Source organism: Musa acuminata, chromosome BXJ2-11, assembly GCF_036884655.1.
Source record: "Musa acuminata AAA Group cultivar baxijiao chromosome BXJ2-11, Cavendish_Baxijiao_AAA, whole genome shotgun sequence".
Lineage (NCBI taxonomy): Eukaryota > Viridiplantae > Streptophyta > Magnoliopsida > Zingiberales > Musaceae > Musa > Musa acuminata.
In genome coordinates, this window is record NC_088348.1 from 24,061,268 (window position 1) to 24,078,744 (window position 17,477).

The window sequence follows — 17,477 nt, forward strand, 5'->3', positions numbered from 1 at the left end:
AATAATAATAAAAATAATAATCAATTAAACTTTTTAATTAATTAATATTATCTGAAATCAAGGGCATGTAAGGAATATTTTGAATTATGAGGAGTATTTTTATAATTTGAACAAATGATAGAATATAAAATTTCTGAAATTTCGATAAGCAAAATTATCTTTTAGCCCAAAATGCCCTAATCCCTTTCTCCCCTACTTTCTGCGGTCGTCGCCACCCTACCGGTAGTGGCGCTCTACGGTGGGAGGGCGAGGGCACCGCCCCTATAGGTGGGCGCCCCGTAGGTGATAGGCCCCACTGCCCTACGACGCCTTTGTTTGTGGGCGCAGCACCCGTAGGCGTCGCTGTGGGCGCAATACTCGTGCGCAGGCTACCGCCGATACTGGCAGTTTGCACGCGGGCCCAACAGTATCAGACGCCTCTACGTGCGGGCATAGTGCCCGCGCGCAAGCGGCGGCGGCCCCTGCGAGGCACTAGCCAGCAGGCGAGCATGGTTGCGGGTGTTGTGTTTGCAGGCAACGCCCGCGAGTGTCGTCGTTTGCGCTACAAGTGTAGTGCCTACATGCATGCGACTCAGCTTGTGGGCGGTCGGCCTCTTGTGCTTGCGCGTAAGCAGCTCTCTTGGAGAACTCCTTCTCTCACAATCCGAATGACCCTGGTTAGAGATTTGTCTGAGCAAGAATATATGAGATATTCCTCTCATAACACCAAGAGTGGATAATTCTCTATCGACACTCAATAGTCCTCGTAAGGTTGGCTACCACTCCCGATGATCGACTATGCTAGATCTGAAACTTCTAGACCTATAAGTCTGGTATTAAAGAGTGGAGTACTCATACATGACATCCTTGGTATCTCAAGTCTATGGACCAGATACACCACTAGGACTACAGAATCGTTGTCTAACAATAAGGTATCATCAACCATCCAGCATTCCATAAGCGGATCAATCAATGAACTCATTCTCCAATGAGCACTTGTATTGTATCCCTAGTGTCCCCACACGAGCAGCTATGATATGGACGGGTATATAGTACACTAATCTATCCGGTTATCTCGATGTCCCTCTCTAGTAACATATGATCGGGATTATTTAGGATCTGTGTTTAAATGTGAATCGGTCTCATTATCGTGATCTCATCACGATCCGATTCCTATTGCACAGATCCATGGACATCACAATATATTCAACCAATAAGCAATATAAGGTGATAAAATGTCAAATAATAATAAGCAAAAAGATTACGTATCAAATCACACATGTCATCACTCACGTGATTGGCTTGCAGGGCACATATGACTAGCAATCTCCTACTTGACCTAAAGTCAATCACCTATGTGTTTGATCCCCATCAGACTCTTATGATGCTCAAAGACAATCTGAGACAACGGCTTTGTCAATGGATCTACAATGTTATCTTCGGATGGAACTCTTTCGACTGCTACATCTTCTTGGGTCACGATATCTTTATTAAGTTGGAATCTCCTTAGAACATTTCTGATGAGACCTAGGTTCCATTATTTAAGCAATCGTCCCGTAGTTGTCGTAATATAAGGGAATCAGCTTCTCTCTACCTAACACGACTCCTAGATCTGTGATGAACTTTTTTATCTAGACTCCCTCCTTTGTTCCTCTATTGCAGCAATTTACTCCGCCTCTATGGTCGAGTCAGTAGTAGTATCTTGCTTAGAACTCTTTCCAGCATACTGCTCCTTTATTCAAGGTATACACATATCCCGAATTCGACTTGCTATCATCAATATCGGACTGGAAACTCGAGTCTGTGTAGTCTTTAATCCCGAGGCTACTACCTCTATATACTAGTAAAAGATACATAGTCCTTCTTAAGTACTTAAGGATATACTTTATTACTTTTTAGTGCTCCAAGTCTGGATCCGCCTAATACCTGCTCGTGACACTCAGAACATACACTATATAAGACCTGGTACATAGCATGACATACATAATAGACTCTATCGCTGAGGCATAGGATATCCTATCTATGTTCACCCTTTCTTCAAAAGTCTTTGGAGACATACTCCTAGAAAGTGAAAGCCCATATGTCTTATCAGTATGAGACCTCTCTTAGAATTTTTTATGCCAAACCTTTTGACAATGGTGTTTATGTACCTGAACTGGGACAAGTTAAGTATCCTCTTGGATCTATCTCTATAGATCCAAATCCCGAAGATATACGATGCTTTCCCTGAGTCCTTCATGGAAAAGTGTCTAAAAAACCAAGTATTTACTGTGGATAGCATTCTTACATCATTCCCAATTATCAGGATGTCATCCACATATAACACCTAGAAGGTGATAGCACTCCCACTTACCTTCTTATACACACAAGGCTCATCTTCGTTCTTAACGAAGTCATAAGATCTAATTACCTCATCAAATCTTATGTTCCAACTTCGGGAAGCTTGCTTTAGTCCATAAATGGACCTAAGCAACCTGCACACCTTATCTAGGCAGTCCTTGAATACAAATCCCTCAGGTTGTATCATATACACCTCATCCTCGAGGTTGCCATTGAGCAATGTGGATTTCATGTCCATCTGCCGACGGCGGCTCGCTCGCGAGCGTTATGCCTACAGGTGACGCTGACCCTGCGGGCACTGCCGCCCCCGCGGGTGGCTATGCTCGTGAGCAAAATGCCCGCAAGCGCGTTGCCCTATGGCGCCTTTGCCCGCGGGTGCTACCGATGCTGCCCGCCAATGCGAGCAGGCCGCCCATGTGGTTCCTTGCTTACGGGCTAAAGGCTGTTGGCCGCAAGCGACCAATTGCTGCCCGCCGGCCACCTACACCAGGTGGCCAAGCCTCGGCCAAAGACTGCAAGCAGCCATTGGCCAACCTACGAGGGCAGCAACAGTTGCTGCCCTCTCTCACCTTTTGCGTTAATAATTTTGATGACAAAAGTCTTCCTAAAACACAACACATGCAGTTCAAAATTAATCTATTACATGAACAACCTGGCTCTGATACTATTGTATAGAAATCTAGGGGGCGACATCACATGCGTAGTGGAAGAACATAAAAAACAAAATCTCTAATTTTTCAAAAGATGTGTTCATCGTCGTGTGAAGATTGGTGCGCAAAAATCGTGAAACTTAAAACTACATATATGAAATATTGTATTCCTTAGGGAGATCGTATATCTCTTAATCCCTGCAGATCTCTATGAGAGGGTTAAGGAGGTCAAGTGTCATCTTTAGCGGTGATCCACACAATAGGATTGCGACGATGCTATTCAAAACTCCAAGTCTACTATCTGAGGAGAAGTGGAGGAGAATAAGAGAGGCAACCCAAAAAGGCTCTAGCCTATGAACCATTGATTCCCTCCTATTTATAGAGGTATCATCTTAACTTAACCCTAATGGATCTTGCCCTATTGGGTATTGGATCTTCATCCAACAACCCAAGCATCTTAGATTAGTGTATATCTATCCAATAATCTCTTATTAGATCTTATTAGATCTTATCCATATGATTCAATAATTCAGGGGCTTATTGGATATCCAATAAGATAGGAGCTCCAACAAATATTTCATATATGAACCTCTACTCATCGCAACGCCTACCATATGTGTGTGACCCTCTAGACCCAATATCGAGTTGGTCATAAGTCATACTTGTTGGAACTCCTTCTAGCATAGTAAATTACTATCTCCATAATAATTCACTCGACTCATCGACTACGGATGTACTATGTCACTACGTCGCAGTCCATAGACGATACAGAAGAATCCAATCCATTGGACCTATCTATCCTCAGTTACCATGTACCTATAGTCACTCATTCATCTAATATCCCAAAGACCGTATACCGGGTATGGTGTTGTCAGACCCATTCGGTTTCTACTCGAGTCTTGCTTTAATCGAATTCTCCCAAAGAACTCTTTCTCTCTCAATTTGAATAACACTGGCTAGGGATTTGTTTGAACAAGAACACATATGATATTTTCTCATGATACCGAGAGTAGATAATCCTCTATTGATACTCAATTGTACTTATAAGTTTGGCTACCACTCTCGATGATCGGTTGTGCTAGATTTGGAACCTACAGACCTATAAGTCTAGTATCAAAGGGTAGAGTACTCATACAGGGCATCCTTGGTATCTCAAGTCTAAGGACTAGATACACCACTTAGATGAAATCATTGGCTAACAATGAGGTATAATCAAACATCCAATATTTCGTAAGCAGATAAATCAATGAACTCATTCTTTAATGAGCACTTGTACTGTATCCATAGTGTCCCCATACGAGCAGCTGGACGGGTATACAGTACACTAGTTTGTCCGGTTATCTCAATGTCCTTCTCGAGTAACCTATGATCGGGATTATTTAGGATTTGTGTTTAAAAGCAAATCGATTTCATTATTGTGATCTCATCACAATTTGATTCTCATTACAACGGCATGATATCCTCATTCAAGTACAATATTTCCAAATCCAAAAGAGATCATGATGTGTGAACTCCATTATTTCGCCCTCCTCACAGTCTTGAACATTATGGCGGGACAAATGACATGTTCTTTCTCTTAAACAAAACAGATCATACAATACAACACAAGCAAAAGAAGATACAAGAGCTACATCGACAAAAGGAATCATACTTCAAACTGAATCAACCCCTTCCACCTGCTGCTGCTGAGCAAGATATCGTTCTCTTCTTTCTTTCTGAAAATAAAAAGGAAGGGAACTGGAAAAAATGCTCATTTGAAAGTAGAAAATGCATAGAAGCCAAATAGCAAGGAAAAAGAGTATTACCCATTCATCAATAACCAGTCCTCCAACAATCCGAGGACTTGTGTCTTCAGGGGGCTTCTTGCGTGCCTCCAGTGCGGCCTCAGCCTCAGCCAGTTGCCTCTTCAGCTTCTCCATTTGCTTCAAAAAAGTATATTGCAATTTACACCACAAGTCATCTACTAGTCCATGATAAGAACAATTACTGTGTGTGCGATTGGCTTACAGGGCAGGGGTGATCTGGGTCCAGGAAGACAACCCTCAGAATTTGCTCTACTGCAACCTGATCTTTCTGCTCATCAAACTGTTGAACAGGTATATAACAGCAATAGCTTCACATGACATTTTGGCACAGAAACAGAAAAAGCTGATGAACATTTGCAGGTTTGACATTAAGTTAATAAACTGAGTGAAGATGCCTATTACAAAGCATCATTCTCATCGAGCACTTTTGAGAAGCTCTGGTACTCTCATAGAATTTTCAACATACTCAACAGAATTCTGAAACAAAAAGAACTTTTGGATGGACAAACAGTTCTGTGTTCTATACACCTGTGTGATAAAAAATGAAAATATAAAAAATATACTCAAATTGAACACACTATTCACTTATGAAATAGGTAGATGATATTTCTCATGATAAAGTTTGTAATATAAAGTCCATAAGTTTATCACATATCTGTGCACTTAAATAATTGCATTACTTCACATTGTTCACATTTATTTTTCCATGTTACACCAAGGTTTGCTGAAATATGAATTTGTTAGATAACTAGAAGGGGCTCCGAACATAGTGTATCACTAGATAACTAAAATAGCTAATAAGTTAGTAGAGATATCCTCCATGGTGTGGAAGAGCATAGAATTTCAACATAACCATGGATGCTTTTTTTTTCTTGATTTCAACATAACCACACATTTGAAGCAACAGTGGAAAAAAAAATTGAATGATAGAATCCTCTGGAAGAGTTGCTCTAGAAAAAGATATTCTGTATTAAACTTTTAATAGACTGGTGAAATGAGACCCAAAATGGATTAAGCCATATCCAGTTAAAACCAGCCAAATTTTCATATTTAATGATGAGTTGATTTAGATTAAACTAAAATTTCAAGTTTTGGCAAAATGGAACACAAGCTCAGCCATAGAGAAACAGACATATGGAATCAAGCTGAAAGGAAGAGATAAAAATAGACTTACTAGCTCTGGTACATATTCCATAGGACCATTCACCTTCAAGCTAACAATCTTGAACTTAACCTTGCTCTTTTGATTCATTGGCTTTTCATTATTCTCTGGTTGCTCAACAAACTTGAAAACTGCCACCGGGGTGGAAGTTTTTTTTAAAAAGTACATCCTCGATATGAGCTGATTATTGCATCCGTTAGAGAAATCATTTAAGAATAACATAAGGAGGAAAAAAAATTTACCAGTAGCAATGATACTCTCCCCTGGGGAGAGTATACCTCCAGGAGGACGCATGAAACAGCTCTTTGGTGCAGTTGTTTGAAACTAAATCCACTTAGAATAATCAAAATTTGCCCAAGAATATTTTAGAAAAAGTAAAAGAAACATGGAAAAAGGTAGGCCATTGTAACTTTAGTTGATATTTCAAACAGAAACATCATGCTCAATGAAAAACATAAAAAATCTTTTAGAAGAATTAATTATTACAAAGAACATATATTAAGCTGAAGACTGTGTATTACTACTTAGAAATAAGTCAGAAAACAGGTAATAGCTAGAATAAGATGAAAGATCGCACACACCTTAAATGCCACATGCGACTTGCTGGTGTTCTTAATCCTGATTGCACTTCGCACCTGTTTTCCAGGTTCATCTTCAACAAAGAAACCATATAAACTAGAAGGTTAATCACAGAACACCCCGGCATATATTCTCTGACAGACAGCTTCTCAAAAAGAATTCTCAAACTAGAAGCAGAAGCTATATTTAATTTCATTAGACCATCACAGTTTTTGTTGGCCAAACAAGAAGACATTAGAATAACATAAGGAAAAAAAACAATACTCAAAAGCATAACACAGACAAGAAAAAAGGAGCAACCTTATTGACTAATATCCAACGGTAGAAAACCATACTACAATCTGTTTACTTGAACACATTAAAGAACCTTTTGTCAGGTAATCAGGCATAAAGTTTTAGGGGAAAGAAGCAAACGTCAAAACCCAAACCTAAGCAACTGAATCATTCTGTAACAACCAAGGTTAACGAGAGACAGAAAAGGAAGCCTAATATTACAGCAATTAATATTATAACAACAGATCATAAGAAAGTATCGAATTAGCAAATGGCTATAACAATCAGAAATTGGTATCCCAGGAGAGAAAAAGAAAACAACTTTGCTGTAAAACTACAGAATTTAATGGTGTAATATGTCTAAATTGTATTACGATCCATAGAAAGAGACCCAAAGTTAGGGTACTTTGAATCTCCATAACTCGCATCTGAGATAATGGATCGAAAGAACAAATCTACAAATTTAGAAGTTAATCCACCTTTTATTACCTAAATTTAAACAGTAGCCACCAAAAGTACTTTTACGAGAAAGAAGGGCCCAAATCAGAAGCAAAAGCCACAATTTTTGGCCAATTCAGCCCCCAAAAAGTCTCGAGATCCGCGAACACCCAATAAAAAAGAGAAAAAGATCACTCCTTTCTAAGCTTCAAACGACATCTAACGAAAAAAGATTGAAAAATCCGACAACAAGAACCCATGAAATAGTTACCAGAGCAAGCACTCACAAGGGAAGTAGAGCTTGGTGGGCGGATCGAGCCGAAGGCGGCGTCTGGTGGGCAGCAGCGACCTGGCAACCGACGAGACCGAGCTGGCGCCGGAGCTGCGCCTTCCGGCCTGCGCCGCCGCCGCCCCTCCCTCCAACTGCCCCGACGATCGGTAATGGTGGTTATGCGTCAAAATGAACGTCGACGAAGAGTTGGACGACGATCCTCCATCACCTCCACCCCCGCCGCCGAAGAAAGGCAGCCGGAAAATCCCCCACCCCTTCCCCTCCGCCCCCGCCTTGACTTCGGCTAACGCCATGGCGAACACCTCCCAGATCGGCTACCAGAGTCCTGCTCCTTCTCAATCGCCGGCGGGGGACCAGATCGCAGTGGTATGAATCGCGCCACCGGGGGTACGGAAAAGAAGCCACTGCGCTGGGCTTCGTAAGCTCAACGGTCAGTTTTGGAGTCCGGTAACCTTCTTTTAAGAGAGCGAGAGACTGAGAGAGATTCGGTGGGTGGATGGCTGCGGTGGCACCGGCATAGTTATTGGTCAGCCAGATCCAATCACCGTCTTCTTAACTTACCCCTGTGTTTCAGTATTTTATTCATTATTATGTGACAATTTTTAAAAAAAATAATTTATTAAAATAAGGTTGCATTGACCGAAATTCAAATTACTAAAAATTGATCTTTTGTATTGAGAATAATTATTATGAAATTGAAAAACAATTCATATGAATGATCAAAATCGAAGCCACAAAAATTAGTCTGACCGAATATAAATTCTATATCGGCAAGAAGATTTTGCATGATAGATTTTTAAAGATTTCTGTTCGATAACGATATAATGTACATTGTTAATATCATTAATGATGATATCATAAGGTCGTGGTAAGATCACCGGAGAGTGACCAGTCGGTGAGGGTTGTGGCGTCATTAATGGCCTGGTGGAGCCGTTTGACTTGTGAAGTCAAAGTGCCGTCATTTACCCACTCTGGGAAGTAACCGCATGTTTGTGCGCGGCAGCGTGGGGCGCAACCTCGTTCTGTGGAGGGCCCTTGGGGCAGGGGAATTGCTGCCATGGCCACTTGAGGAGCAACGGCATCAAGATGACTGTGTTCTCCAGGACTCTTGATTGATATGCTTGCGGCACTGCATCGATAAATATATATGCCGTCTGTGGTCAGGTGGCGTTGGGCTTGAAGTTGTTCGAGGAAATGCGGCGCTTCATTGATAAAAATGTGCGCCATGTGTGGTCGAGTGAGAGTTGGGCTTGAAGGTGTTCGAGGCACCTTAACATTTATGCCGTGTGGTCAGGTGGGGTTGGCCTTGAAGGTGTTCGAGGAAATGTGGCACCTCAATGATATATATGTATGTCGTGTGTGGTCAGGTGGGGTTGGACTAGAAGTCGTTCGAGGAAATGCAGCACTTCATTTATACATGTGTCTGTCGCGTGTGTGGTCAGGCGGAGTTGGGCTTCCAAGTTGTTTGAAGAAATGCAGCACTTCATTTGTTTGAGGAAATGCAGCTAAGACTGCCATGACCTAGGAGGATCGAACCATTTGACTCAAATTACTAACCCAAGATAAAGGTAGTTTGTTGGCGAGCGGAAGCAGATATGGTGTCCTGGCATGTCCATGATTTTTGTGCAATTTCTCAGTGATGAAGACCAGGTAGCATGCCTCTCCTTGTGCATTAAACAAAGGGACTAGGTTTCAGTCATAAGTGGGACTAATGGATGTGCACGAGTACCTTTTAGCAGCATGTCTCTTATCCTGGTGGAAGAAAGTTGGCAGCAGATGAGGGAATTCTACATGCAAAGTTATGGTTTTTGAACAAAGTAAATATTTCTAGTTTTTCTACCAAAAAAAAAAAGAGTAATGAGATCTGGTTTCAGTTCTTAGCAGTTGATACTTTTTCTTGAAGGACAGGATAGCAATATACTGAATATATTGGAAAGTGGAGCGTGGTGAAAGCAATTTGCCGATTGCAAAATAGAGAAACCACATTGAACAGATGAAGAGAGAGCTCTTTGGATCTATCATGTGAACATGACAAAGAGAGCATGTCAAGACTGACTTCTTACTTACTCGCCAGGTTAGTAACGATTCATCTTTTTCTTTTTCTCAAGCCTCTTAAGCTACATTTGTTGTTTCATCTAAAAATTTAATCCAGTATTTGAGACATGATTTTATGAGCTATATTCTTAATGCTCATCCTCACATAACGGTGGTAGACTGACTCAAACAAAGCACGTGAGAGTCAAAGAGACACATTTTCCCTTTTAATGCATGCATAGATATGATTTGAACATTCCATATCTATTTTTTTACTATCATCATATCATTTAAAAGTTTAAGTCATTAGATGAACCATAATATATTGATTTATATCTTAACAAATTGATGATTCTTGATAAAATGTCTTCTTGTCTCGTTATTCCAGAAGGAACTGAAGTTAGCAGGTTCATCAAATGTATTAGAAACATCGAAAATGGATCTCTGTATCTGTAAGGAAAAGCCACATTAGAAACACATGGTTGATATCCTCTCTGCTCAGGGAGCAAAACCTACAATCATCTGGGCTATGTAAGAAGACCGGTATGCTGATTTGCTGGTGTGGGACAGAGGGTTCGATTAGAGTAATAGCTTATGATACCCAAGAAGCATTTAGGATGCGTTTAATTTCATCTTTGTTTTCCAATTTATTCTCCATAAAAAATATAAAAATGTGTAATATTTCAAATTTCAGAGTTGTCCCTCCTCTATTTGTCCAACTAACATGTGAATTTATGCTTATGGTGGTGAAAATGTCAGCAGTGGAGATGACTGTAATTTTTTGTTAAGAGTAATGCTCCTGGCAGCATTTGGTGGTGGTGGATATAATGATCATGATGGTAGGTGAGATTTCTTGCACATGGAACTTTTCAATACCTTCCCATACACACTTGTAGACAGATATGATTGGAAGATCTATGGCATTGAGGTGTTTGAGTAGTAGCATTCGAAATCTAATCTACTAAAGCACAATGCAATAGAGGTTGCATAAGTGCTTAAAAATCTATTGAATTACCCCTTGTAAGTTTTGTTTGATTTTAACTAAGTTCAAAATCTCAAGTAAACTCTTTGGAAGCAGGATTCTCTTGAAGGCATTGCGTCCTCTTCAACTAGGTAATATACTATTAGAAAAATATTCATATGTGAGATAAAGATTGGATAAAGACTAAATAATAGTTTCACATTTCTAAGGATTTGAAGAAATGGGTAATATTTAGTTATGTTTGAGTTATAACTTAATAGCACATTGTTCTCATTAGTATCCGATCTCATATATGGTAGTCTTGACCTAGTTTGGCTCAAACTCATCAGACCCAAGATTGATAAAAGAAATGAGTAAAATAAATTTAGATGTTAATTGTAGCAAAGTGAGCCAGATAATATGTCAAATCATAATTGACTTAAAACCTATGGATAAGGGGAAGATAGATGAATTCACACATGAACAAGTAGATGTTAGGAAAATATTTATGTATAGGATGAAGATTGAAAGAAAATTAAATCACAGCCATATATTGCTAAGGGTTGAAAAAGCTAAATGATTAAAATTTCACCCATAGCTTAACAGCTTAATCTTTTAAGTTACTTTTGTTTTACATTAGTGTTCAATCTCTAATGTGATGGTCTCGACCGAGTTTGACTCAAGACTAATCTTACTGAAATGCAGGAAGCATCTTTAGAGAAATCTACTTCTTAAGAATAATGGCTTTAGATTCAGCATCATGGTGAAGAAGTCGCTGTACTTCATTGGGGGGAATGTCAAGCTAAATTTGTGGCTTTTGATATCGGTATCCCAGCTTGGCAAACTCATGAGCAACTCTGTTCCCTTGCCTGTATATATGGGATACACTGAAGGCATTCAGCTGTGGAATCAGCACCCTAATCTCTCTCACAATTCTTAGATCTTCCTTGGACTTCAATCACACCTCGTTCATGAAAACATCCAACACCGTCTTTGCATTGCCTTCGATCCAGATACTATGCCACCCGTTCTGCAAGGCCAGCTTGAGGCCTCGTTTGCAAGCAGCTAACTCTGCAACGGAGCTCGTCGCCCCCCCAATGCATTCAGCGTATCCCAGCATGAACAGCCCTTCGTGGTCCCGGCACACCCGGCGTTGCTGAATTTGCACTTGGAAGCTCCGTCAAAGTTCAACTTGATCCACCCGGAGCAAGGTTTTTCCCATGCAAACGAAGATGCATTGCTGTGGTGATTCCTTTGGGTCAAGAGCCTGAGTGAGGTCTTGACACAACTCCTGATCTTTTCAGGGGATGATGTTGGGAAGATAATCTGATAAAGTTTGACACATCTCCTGATCATGGAGAAAGATTATAATGAGCAGAAGAAGAAAGAAGAAGAATAGAGGAAGAGGGGGAGAAAGCTATACATGAACTTGTGCAGCAAAACTAATTTAAAGGTTTGAAGGGGAGGAGACTTGAGGAACTCACCATCCAATTCTAGCAAATACCAATCAAAGCACTCCAATAAAAGAAAAGAATGTGTCCTTAAACTGTCCATGTCAAAAGTAGCCATTGGTGTTGTTCCTGAAAAAACTGCCTAAAAAGCCTGAAGTTAGACATTTTTTGCCCAAATGTTGGCTACTATCTATGAATTTGTTATATTTAGCACAATAACTCAAAGTTTGACTTTGTGATCCCATAGGACCAGATTCTCCATTGACTTCTTATTTGTTTTGATAAGTTTGTGTACACTGATCCTTCCTAGATTCTCGGTTGTTTCAATGTTTCCGATTGGGTTGCAAGTGCTTGTTCTTTTTGCTTCACTTGTATGTTCTATATCGAAAAATATGAAAGTGTCAATGAGATTCCTTGTTATGAGATGAAACAAGGATTTTGATTGCCACGGGTATTGTCTTGCCAAAATTTTGGCATTTCTTCTCTTTCCTATCAAGCAACACAAAGGTTCAATGTCTCATTATGAACAAGATGTACAGTAGATAAATTGGTCACCTTTCTGATATGGGATGACCCATGTCTTCTTTTTCAAATATTGCTGTTCTTGAACATTGCAGCAATTTATTGATTTTAGAAAATTTTCATGTATCCATGTTTTTGTATTATTTTTTAAACAGTATTTATCTTACTTTATCGTCACATAAAGCAAATGTTGCTAACAAATGAGAAAGAATAATAGATTAAAAAAATTCATAATTCATTCTTCATGATTATGTTTAGGAGAAATCAAAAAGGTAAAAAGGATTAGTAAATAACTCCACGAATAGTTTTCTTTCTGGAATCCTTCCAAATGACAAAGACTTACCCTCGTTATTTTATAGGGCAGAATAGGAATACCATTTTGACTTTGATTATGGCATACATCTAATATTCCACTTGTATGTAGTATATTTTAATATCCTTAAAATCTCAAAAAAAATATTTTACAATAATATTTAAGTGGTTTTTAATCCTAAAGTTAAGGAAAATTCAGCTTAAATTGGGTAAATTAATATTTTAAAAAAACCATAATTTCGTACTTTTAAAGGGTTGTATGACGTAAATTGGATGATTTTGTCAGGATTTATTATATTTTTGGGCTGTTTATGCACCCAATTTCTGCCGGTAAAGACTAATACTGGGTTTCCAGATTTCCTCTTCTATTTGGGCTCTGCCGCGCAAATGGTATCTGCCTCGTTTCCCGCAAGGATGCCAAGGCCCGACCCCATCCATATAGAAAGACATGGAAGATCTTTACCGCCTCCAAAAAACAAAACAATTAAAACGTCGCTGAATCATCCGACTATTTTTATCGTATTCTGTTTGCAGCGAGCAGACTGTAGTGCCAATGTATTCGCCATGGCCGCTTCACAGAAAACCTGTCACATTATGTCGACATAATTAACACTGACACGACGCCCGTCATAGGAAGCTCTCGGGCATCATCGAAGAAGCTCTCGGGCATCATCGAAGAAGCTCTCCTAACGGCAGTATCATTGACGCCAGCCTCTCCTTACGTCCGTGGTCGGCACCATGCCGTCGCTTTGCGTCGGCGATCATGCTGTTCGACGAAATGCCCGCATGGGTAGCATGCTGCGCTCACTATATCCTTCCAATCATTCTAACCATCCAAAGATGTAAGCTCTGCCAAGGCTTCAGAGCTTCTTTCGTGATCTAAACCCCACTCCATGACACAGCTAAGCTTTGTTCAATGTCACAGCATTAGTAACTGGGTGAAACAATGAAAACGAGACATCGTCTTGCAACGAGAGAAAAGGCAAGTTCGTAGGTGCATTTCGTCGAGCACTTCACGGGTGATCCGCGCTATTATTACTGTTGCAGGAATCATAATTATTTCAGACAGCAGAAGAGCCTGATCACCGCCAGTCAGAATAAGACAACATCAATTGGACAATTTTGACAAGATTTATTTTTTTTTGGAGGCAGTTCAGGCACTCGGTGGCTGGCGGTAAGCTTACAAATCGGTTTCCATACCTTATGCTTCTTAATGATGCCGGCCTGTCGAACCCGCGGCCGCGGTTGGGTGCGATTCGGGGGACGTCGAAGATCCGAAGACTCTCCGGTTCTCTTACCGCTGCCTCCCGCTGGGTGCATGAACTGCCTCCAAAAGAATTAAATCGTTGCGAAATCGTCCAAACTGCAACGTCTTATTCGCACTAAAGGTAACGAGACTCCAGTATTACTTCACTCATGTATCAATGACAGTGCGGCACCGTCTTTGCCAGGGGATCACAGGCATCGTCGAAGACCTCGTCCGATCGTTGGCTTCCGAAAGCTCTCGCCACTACCAGTTCTATCACCCCTTCCTGATGAAGCCGGATTCATCTCCTGGACGCTGTCATTTAAAGCTCTTTGGTCGGTGCCGTCGCTTCGCTCTGCGTTCGCGTTCCAGCTGTTTGACGAAATGACCGGCACGGAGGCGGCGTGCAGGAACACGGTCACGCCCTGCCACTATGAGACTGCACCGGCGTAGTAAGGAGATGAAATGGTGTGGTTTTGAGCCCCGTTCCATCACGTACGTGACTGCTTTCTCCGCTCTATGTGATGGAGGATGCATCAGGAGATGATCACGTTTGCCGGATCAATCTTGGTCCAGATTTGGAGTAAGAGCGTTCATTAAGTGGGCAAAACATTGGAAACAATACATCACCTTTTGAAGGAGGGAATTCCATGCACACTTCTAAGTAGGCAAAAACAACGAACAAATCGACTTCGTAGGCGCATTTGGTCGAGCACCTTACGTCTCTAGTGGGTTGAAGGTTCAAATCTACGTACTCGGCGTGGGTGGAGGAGGAGGAGGAGGAGGAGGTAGAAGCCGATGAGAGCTCTGCAGTGCAGAAGAGGATGTCATTGTGTCGGCCGAGCGAGATGGATTCGACGCGCACGAGCTTTCTCCACGCTGTTACTGTTGCACGAAGCTTCAGTGCTTTAGCAAGTTACTAGAGTCTGATCACCGCAGGTCAGAATAAGATAACGTAAATTTGATGATTTTGCCAAGATTTAATTTTTTTGGAGGCAGTTCAAGCGCCCTGTGGCTTGCGGTAAGCTTCCGAAGAGGTTTCCAGACCCTATCGGCCCAGCTTGTTTGAACTCACGGCCCGGGTTGGGGTAGCGATCGGGCATTTCTGATACGAATGGGCCGAACTAGTTGGACCAGGGTTGGATACGAAGGACGTTGAGGATCTGGAGACTGACGGTATTCTTACCGCCTCCGACTGGGTGCATGAACTGCCTCCAAAAAAAACCAAATCCTTGCGAAATCGTCCAAATTGCGTCGTCTTAGTCTCACGAATGGTGAGCAGACTCGAGAGTTATAGTAGCTGTTGCCGAGAATGTCGGGCATCATCGAAGCTCTCGAAACCACATCTTATTCGGTTGGCTTAGGAAAGCTATCGCCGCCATTGCGAGTCCATTCACGGCGGCCTAATGAAGTCTGGTTTCTCTCCTGCCTTCGTCATTCGAAGCTCTTTGGTAAGCGTGTGCGACGCGAAACGCCGTCGCTTTGCTTTCATGCGCCGGCGTCGCAGCTTGTCGACGCAATGACCTGTACGTACAGGACGTGCGGGAACATGGTCATGACCGTGCCACCGTAACACTGGACTGGCGTCGGAAGCTTATGTAGCTGTTTACGGAGATGAAAAGATGTGCTCTTCTCGCGTACGGGAAGGAGGATTCACGAAGTCTGCAATCGTCAGCACGTTTGCCACATTTGGATGCTTGGAGGTTGACATAGTGGCGGACATTCTCCGAGGATAGCAGAGCAATGACACGATGGTGTTCTCTTGTTCATATGTGTGCCAACTGTGGAGCCATTGGAGAAGCGAGAGCATCTTTTGACGAGTTATCTGTGACGGATATCGTCTCCCGGACTTGTGCGATCATGGCGTATGGCTCCCATGGGTGGAAACAGCCAATGGCGGCGAAGTACTTGGCCAGGGTGGAGGAGGTGGAACGAGAGGCAGAAGCGGCCGAGAGCTCTGCAGAGGAGGGTTTATCCTCGTGTAGGCCGAGAGAGAAAGGTTCAGCGTGAACCGCTTTCATCGCGCTATCACTGTTGCATGAAGCTTAATTGTGTAACTGGAGTCTGATCACCGTATGTCAGAATAAGATGACGTAAATTTAATGATTTTGCCAAGATTTAATTTTTTTGGAGGCAGTTTAGGCACCGGGTGGATTGCGGTAAGGATTTGAAAGGTGTGCAGACCTTCTGCTTCGTTATGGGCCCAGCCTGTTAGAATCTGCGGCCCGTTCTCGGATGGCGGTCGGGCTTTTTTCTTATGCAATTGGGTCGGACCGGTTTGATCCGGCCCCGATTGAATGACGTCACGTCGAATATCTGGAAACCTCGCTATACGCTTACCGCCTCCCACTGGGTGCCTGAACTAACTCGAAAAAATGGTTGCGAAATCGACCAATTTGTGCTTACTTATTCTCGAGGGACGGTGAGCAGAACGCATTCACTTCCTATTCGTTCGCTGCGGCAAGTTCGTTCACACCGCCCTGGCAAAGAAGCTCTTTGCCTCGGCGATCCAGGTGTTCGACGAAATGACCGGCGAGCAGGAACACGGTCATGCGCTGCCACTACGAGGCTGGACAGGCGCCGGAAGCTCTGTGGCTGATTTAGGAGAATGTGGCTTCGAGGTCCACTCCATCACTTGACTGCTTTCTCCGCCTACGGGGAGGAGGATGCATGAGGAGCTTTGTCGCCGGTGGTTCCGAGATTGACGCATTCTTCTAGCATGGATGACGAGTTGTCGAGACGCATCGTTATGGAATCAAATAAAAAGCACACCTTACGATATAAGCGTGTGTTCTGCATACCTGCCATGAAGTAGACCTGATGGTATATTAGGTTGTCTGGTAGGTTGAAGGTTCCAATCTACGGCGAAGCGGCCAATGTTGGCGAAGTTAGAGGTAGAAGTCGACGAGAGCTCTGCAGAGGAAACCGAGCGAGACTGGTTCCGCGTGCACCAGCTTACTCGACGCTGTTACAATCGCAGGATAGGCAACACAAGAGTCTGATCACCGCAGGGCAGAATAAGGTAACATAAGATTGAACGATTTTGCAAAGATTTATTTTTTTTTTTTTTTGAGGTGTTTCAGGTACCTAGTGGCTGGCGGTAAGATCACGAGGCGGTTTCCATACCTCATTCTTCTTAATGGGCCCGATAGCAGCCGGGCTTATTCTGGATTCGAAGGACGCTGGAGATCCGCAGGACGGTTACGGACTCTTACCGACTCCCACTGAGTGCATGAACTGCCCCCAAGAAAATTAAATCGCTACGAATCGTCGTAACTGCGACATCTTATTCTCACGGACGGTGAGCATACTCTAGTACTAACGATTAACATACACCATAGCAGTGCGACACGATGCCCGTTACCGCATGCTCTCAGGCGTCATCGAAGCCCTCAAGTTCACATCCGATTCGTTGGCTTCGGAAAGCTCTCGC

At 42.3% G+C, this 17,477-nt stretch overlaps 1 protein-coding gene and 2 long non-coding RNA genes across 6 annotated transcripts; 1 reads left to right on the forward strand and 2 right to left on the reverse strand.

Moving 5' to 3' along the window:
• Positions 1 to 4,464: 4,464 nt before the first annotated feature.
• Positions 4,465 to 8,016, reverse strand: LOC135627333 (vesicle-associated protein 4-2-like). 4 transcript variants are annotated; one of them, XM_065133398.1, is made up of 7 exons: positions 7,514 to 8,013; positions 6,518 to 6,588; positions 6,179 to 6,260; positions 5,949 to 6,067; positions 4,977 to 5,054; positions 4,775 to 4,891; positions 4,465 to 4,684 (listed from the first exon to the last, which is right to left on the reverse strand). In XM_065133398.1, exons 1-7 carry the CDS (start codon positions 7,809 to 7,811, stop codon positions 4,622 to 4,624), a joined length of 828 nt encoding a protein of 275 aa, XP_064989470.1. In that variant the 5' UTR covers positions 7,812 to 8,013; the 3' UTR covers positions 4,465 to 4,621. The 4 variants fall into 4 exon arrangements, 3 of the variants coding, with proteins under 3 accessions (XP_064989470.1, XP_064989471.1, XP_064989469.1); XM_065133399.1 differs by lacking the exon at positions 6,179 to 6,260 and having other exon boundaries at positions 5,949 to 6,116; positions 7,514 to 8,016; XM_065133397.1 differs by having other exon boundaries at positions 4,465 to 4,891; positions 7,514 to 8,016.
• Positions 8,017 to 8,386: 370 nt separating this feature from the next.
• On the forward strand, positions 8,387 to 10,293 carry LOC135627480 (uncharacterized). The gene is made up of 2 exons (XR_010492623.1): positions 8,387 to 9,592; positions 9,941 to 10,293. It is a non-coding gene; the product is annotated as an uncharacterized LOC135627480 (long non-coding RNA).
• Positions 10,294 to 13,918: 3,625 nt separating this feature from the next.
• On the reverse strand, positions 13,919 to 15,029 carry LOC135627155 (uncharacterized). Its single transcript, XR_010492541.1, has 2 exons — positions 14,675 to 15,029; positions 13,919 to 14,561 (listed from the first exon to the last, which is right to left on the reverse strand). It is a non-coding gene; the product is annotated as an uncharacterized LOC135627155 (long non-coding RNA).
• Positions 15,030 to 17,477: the final 2,448 nt, after the last annotated feature.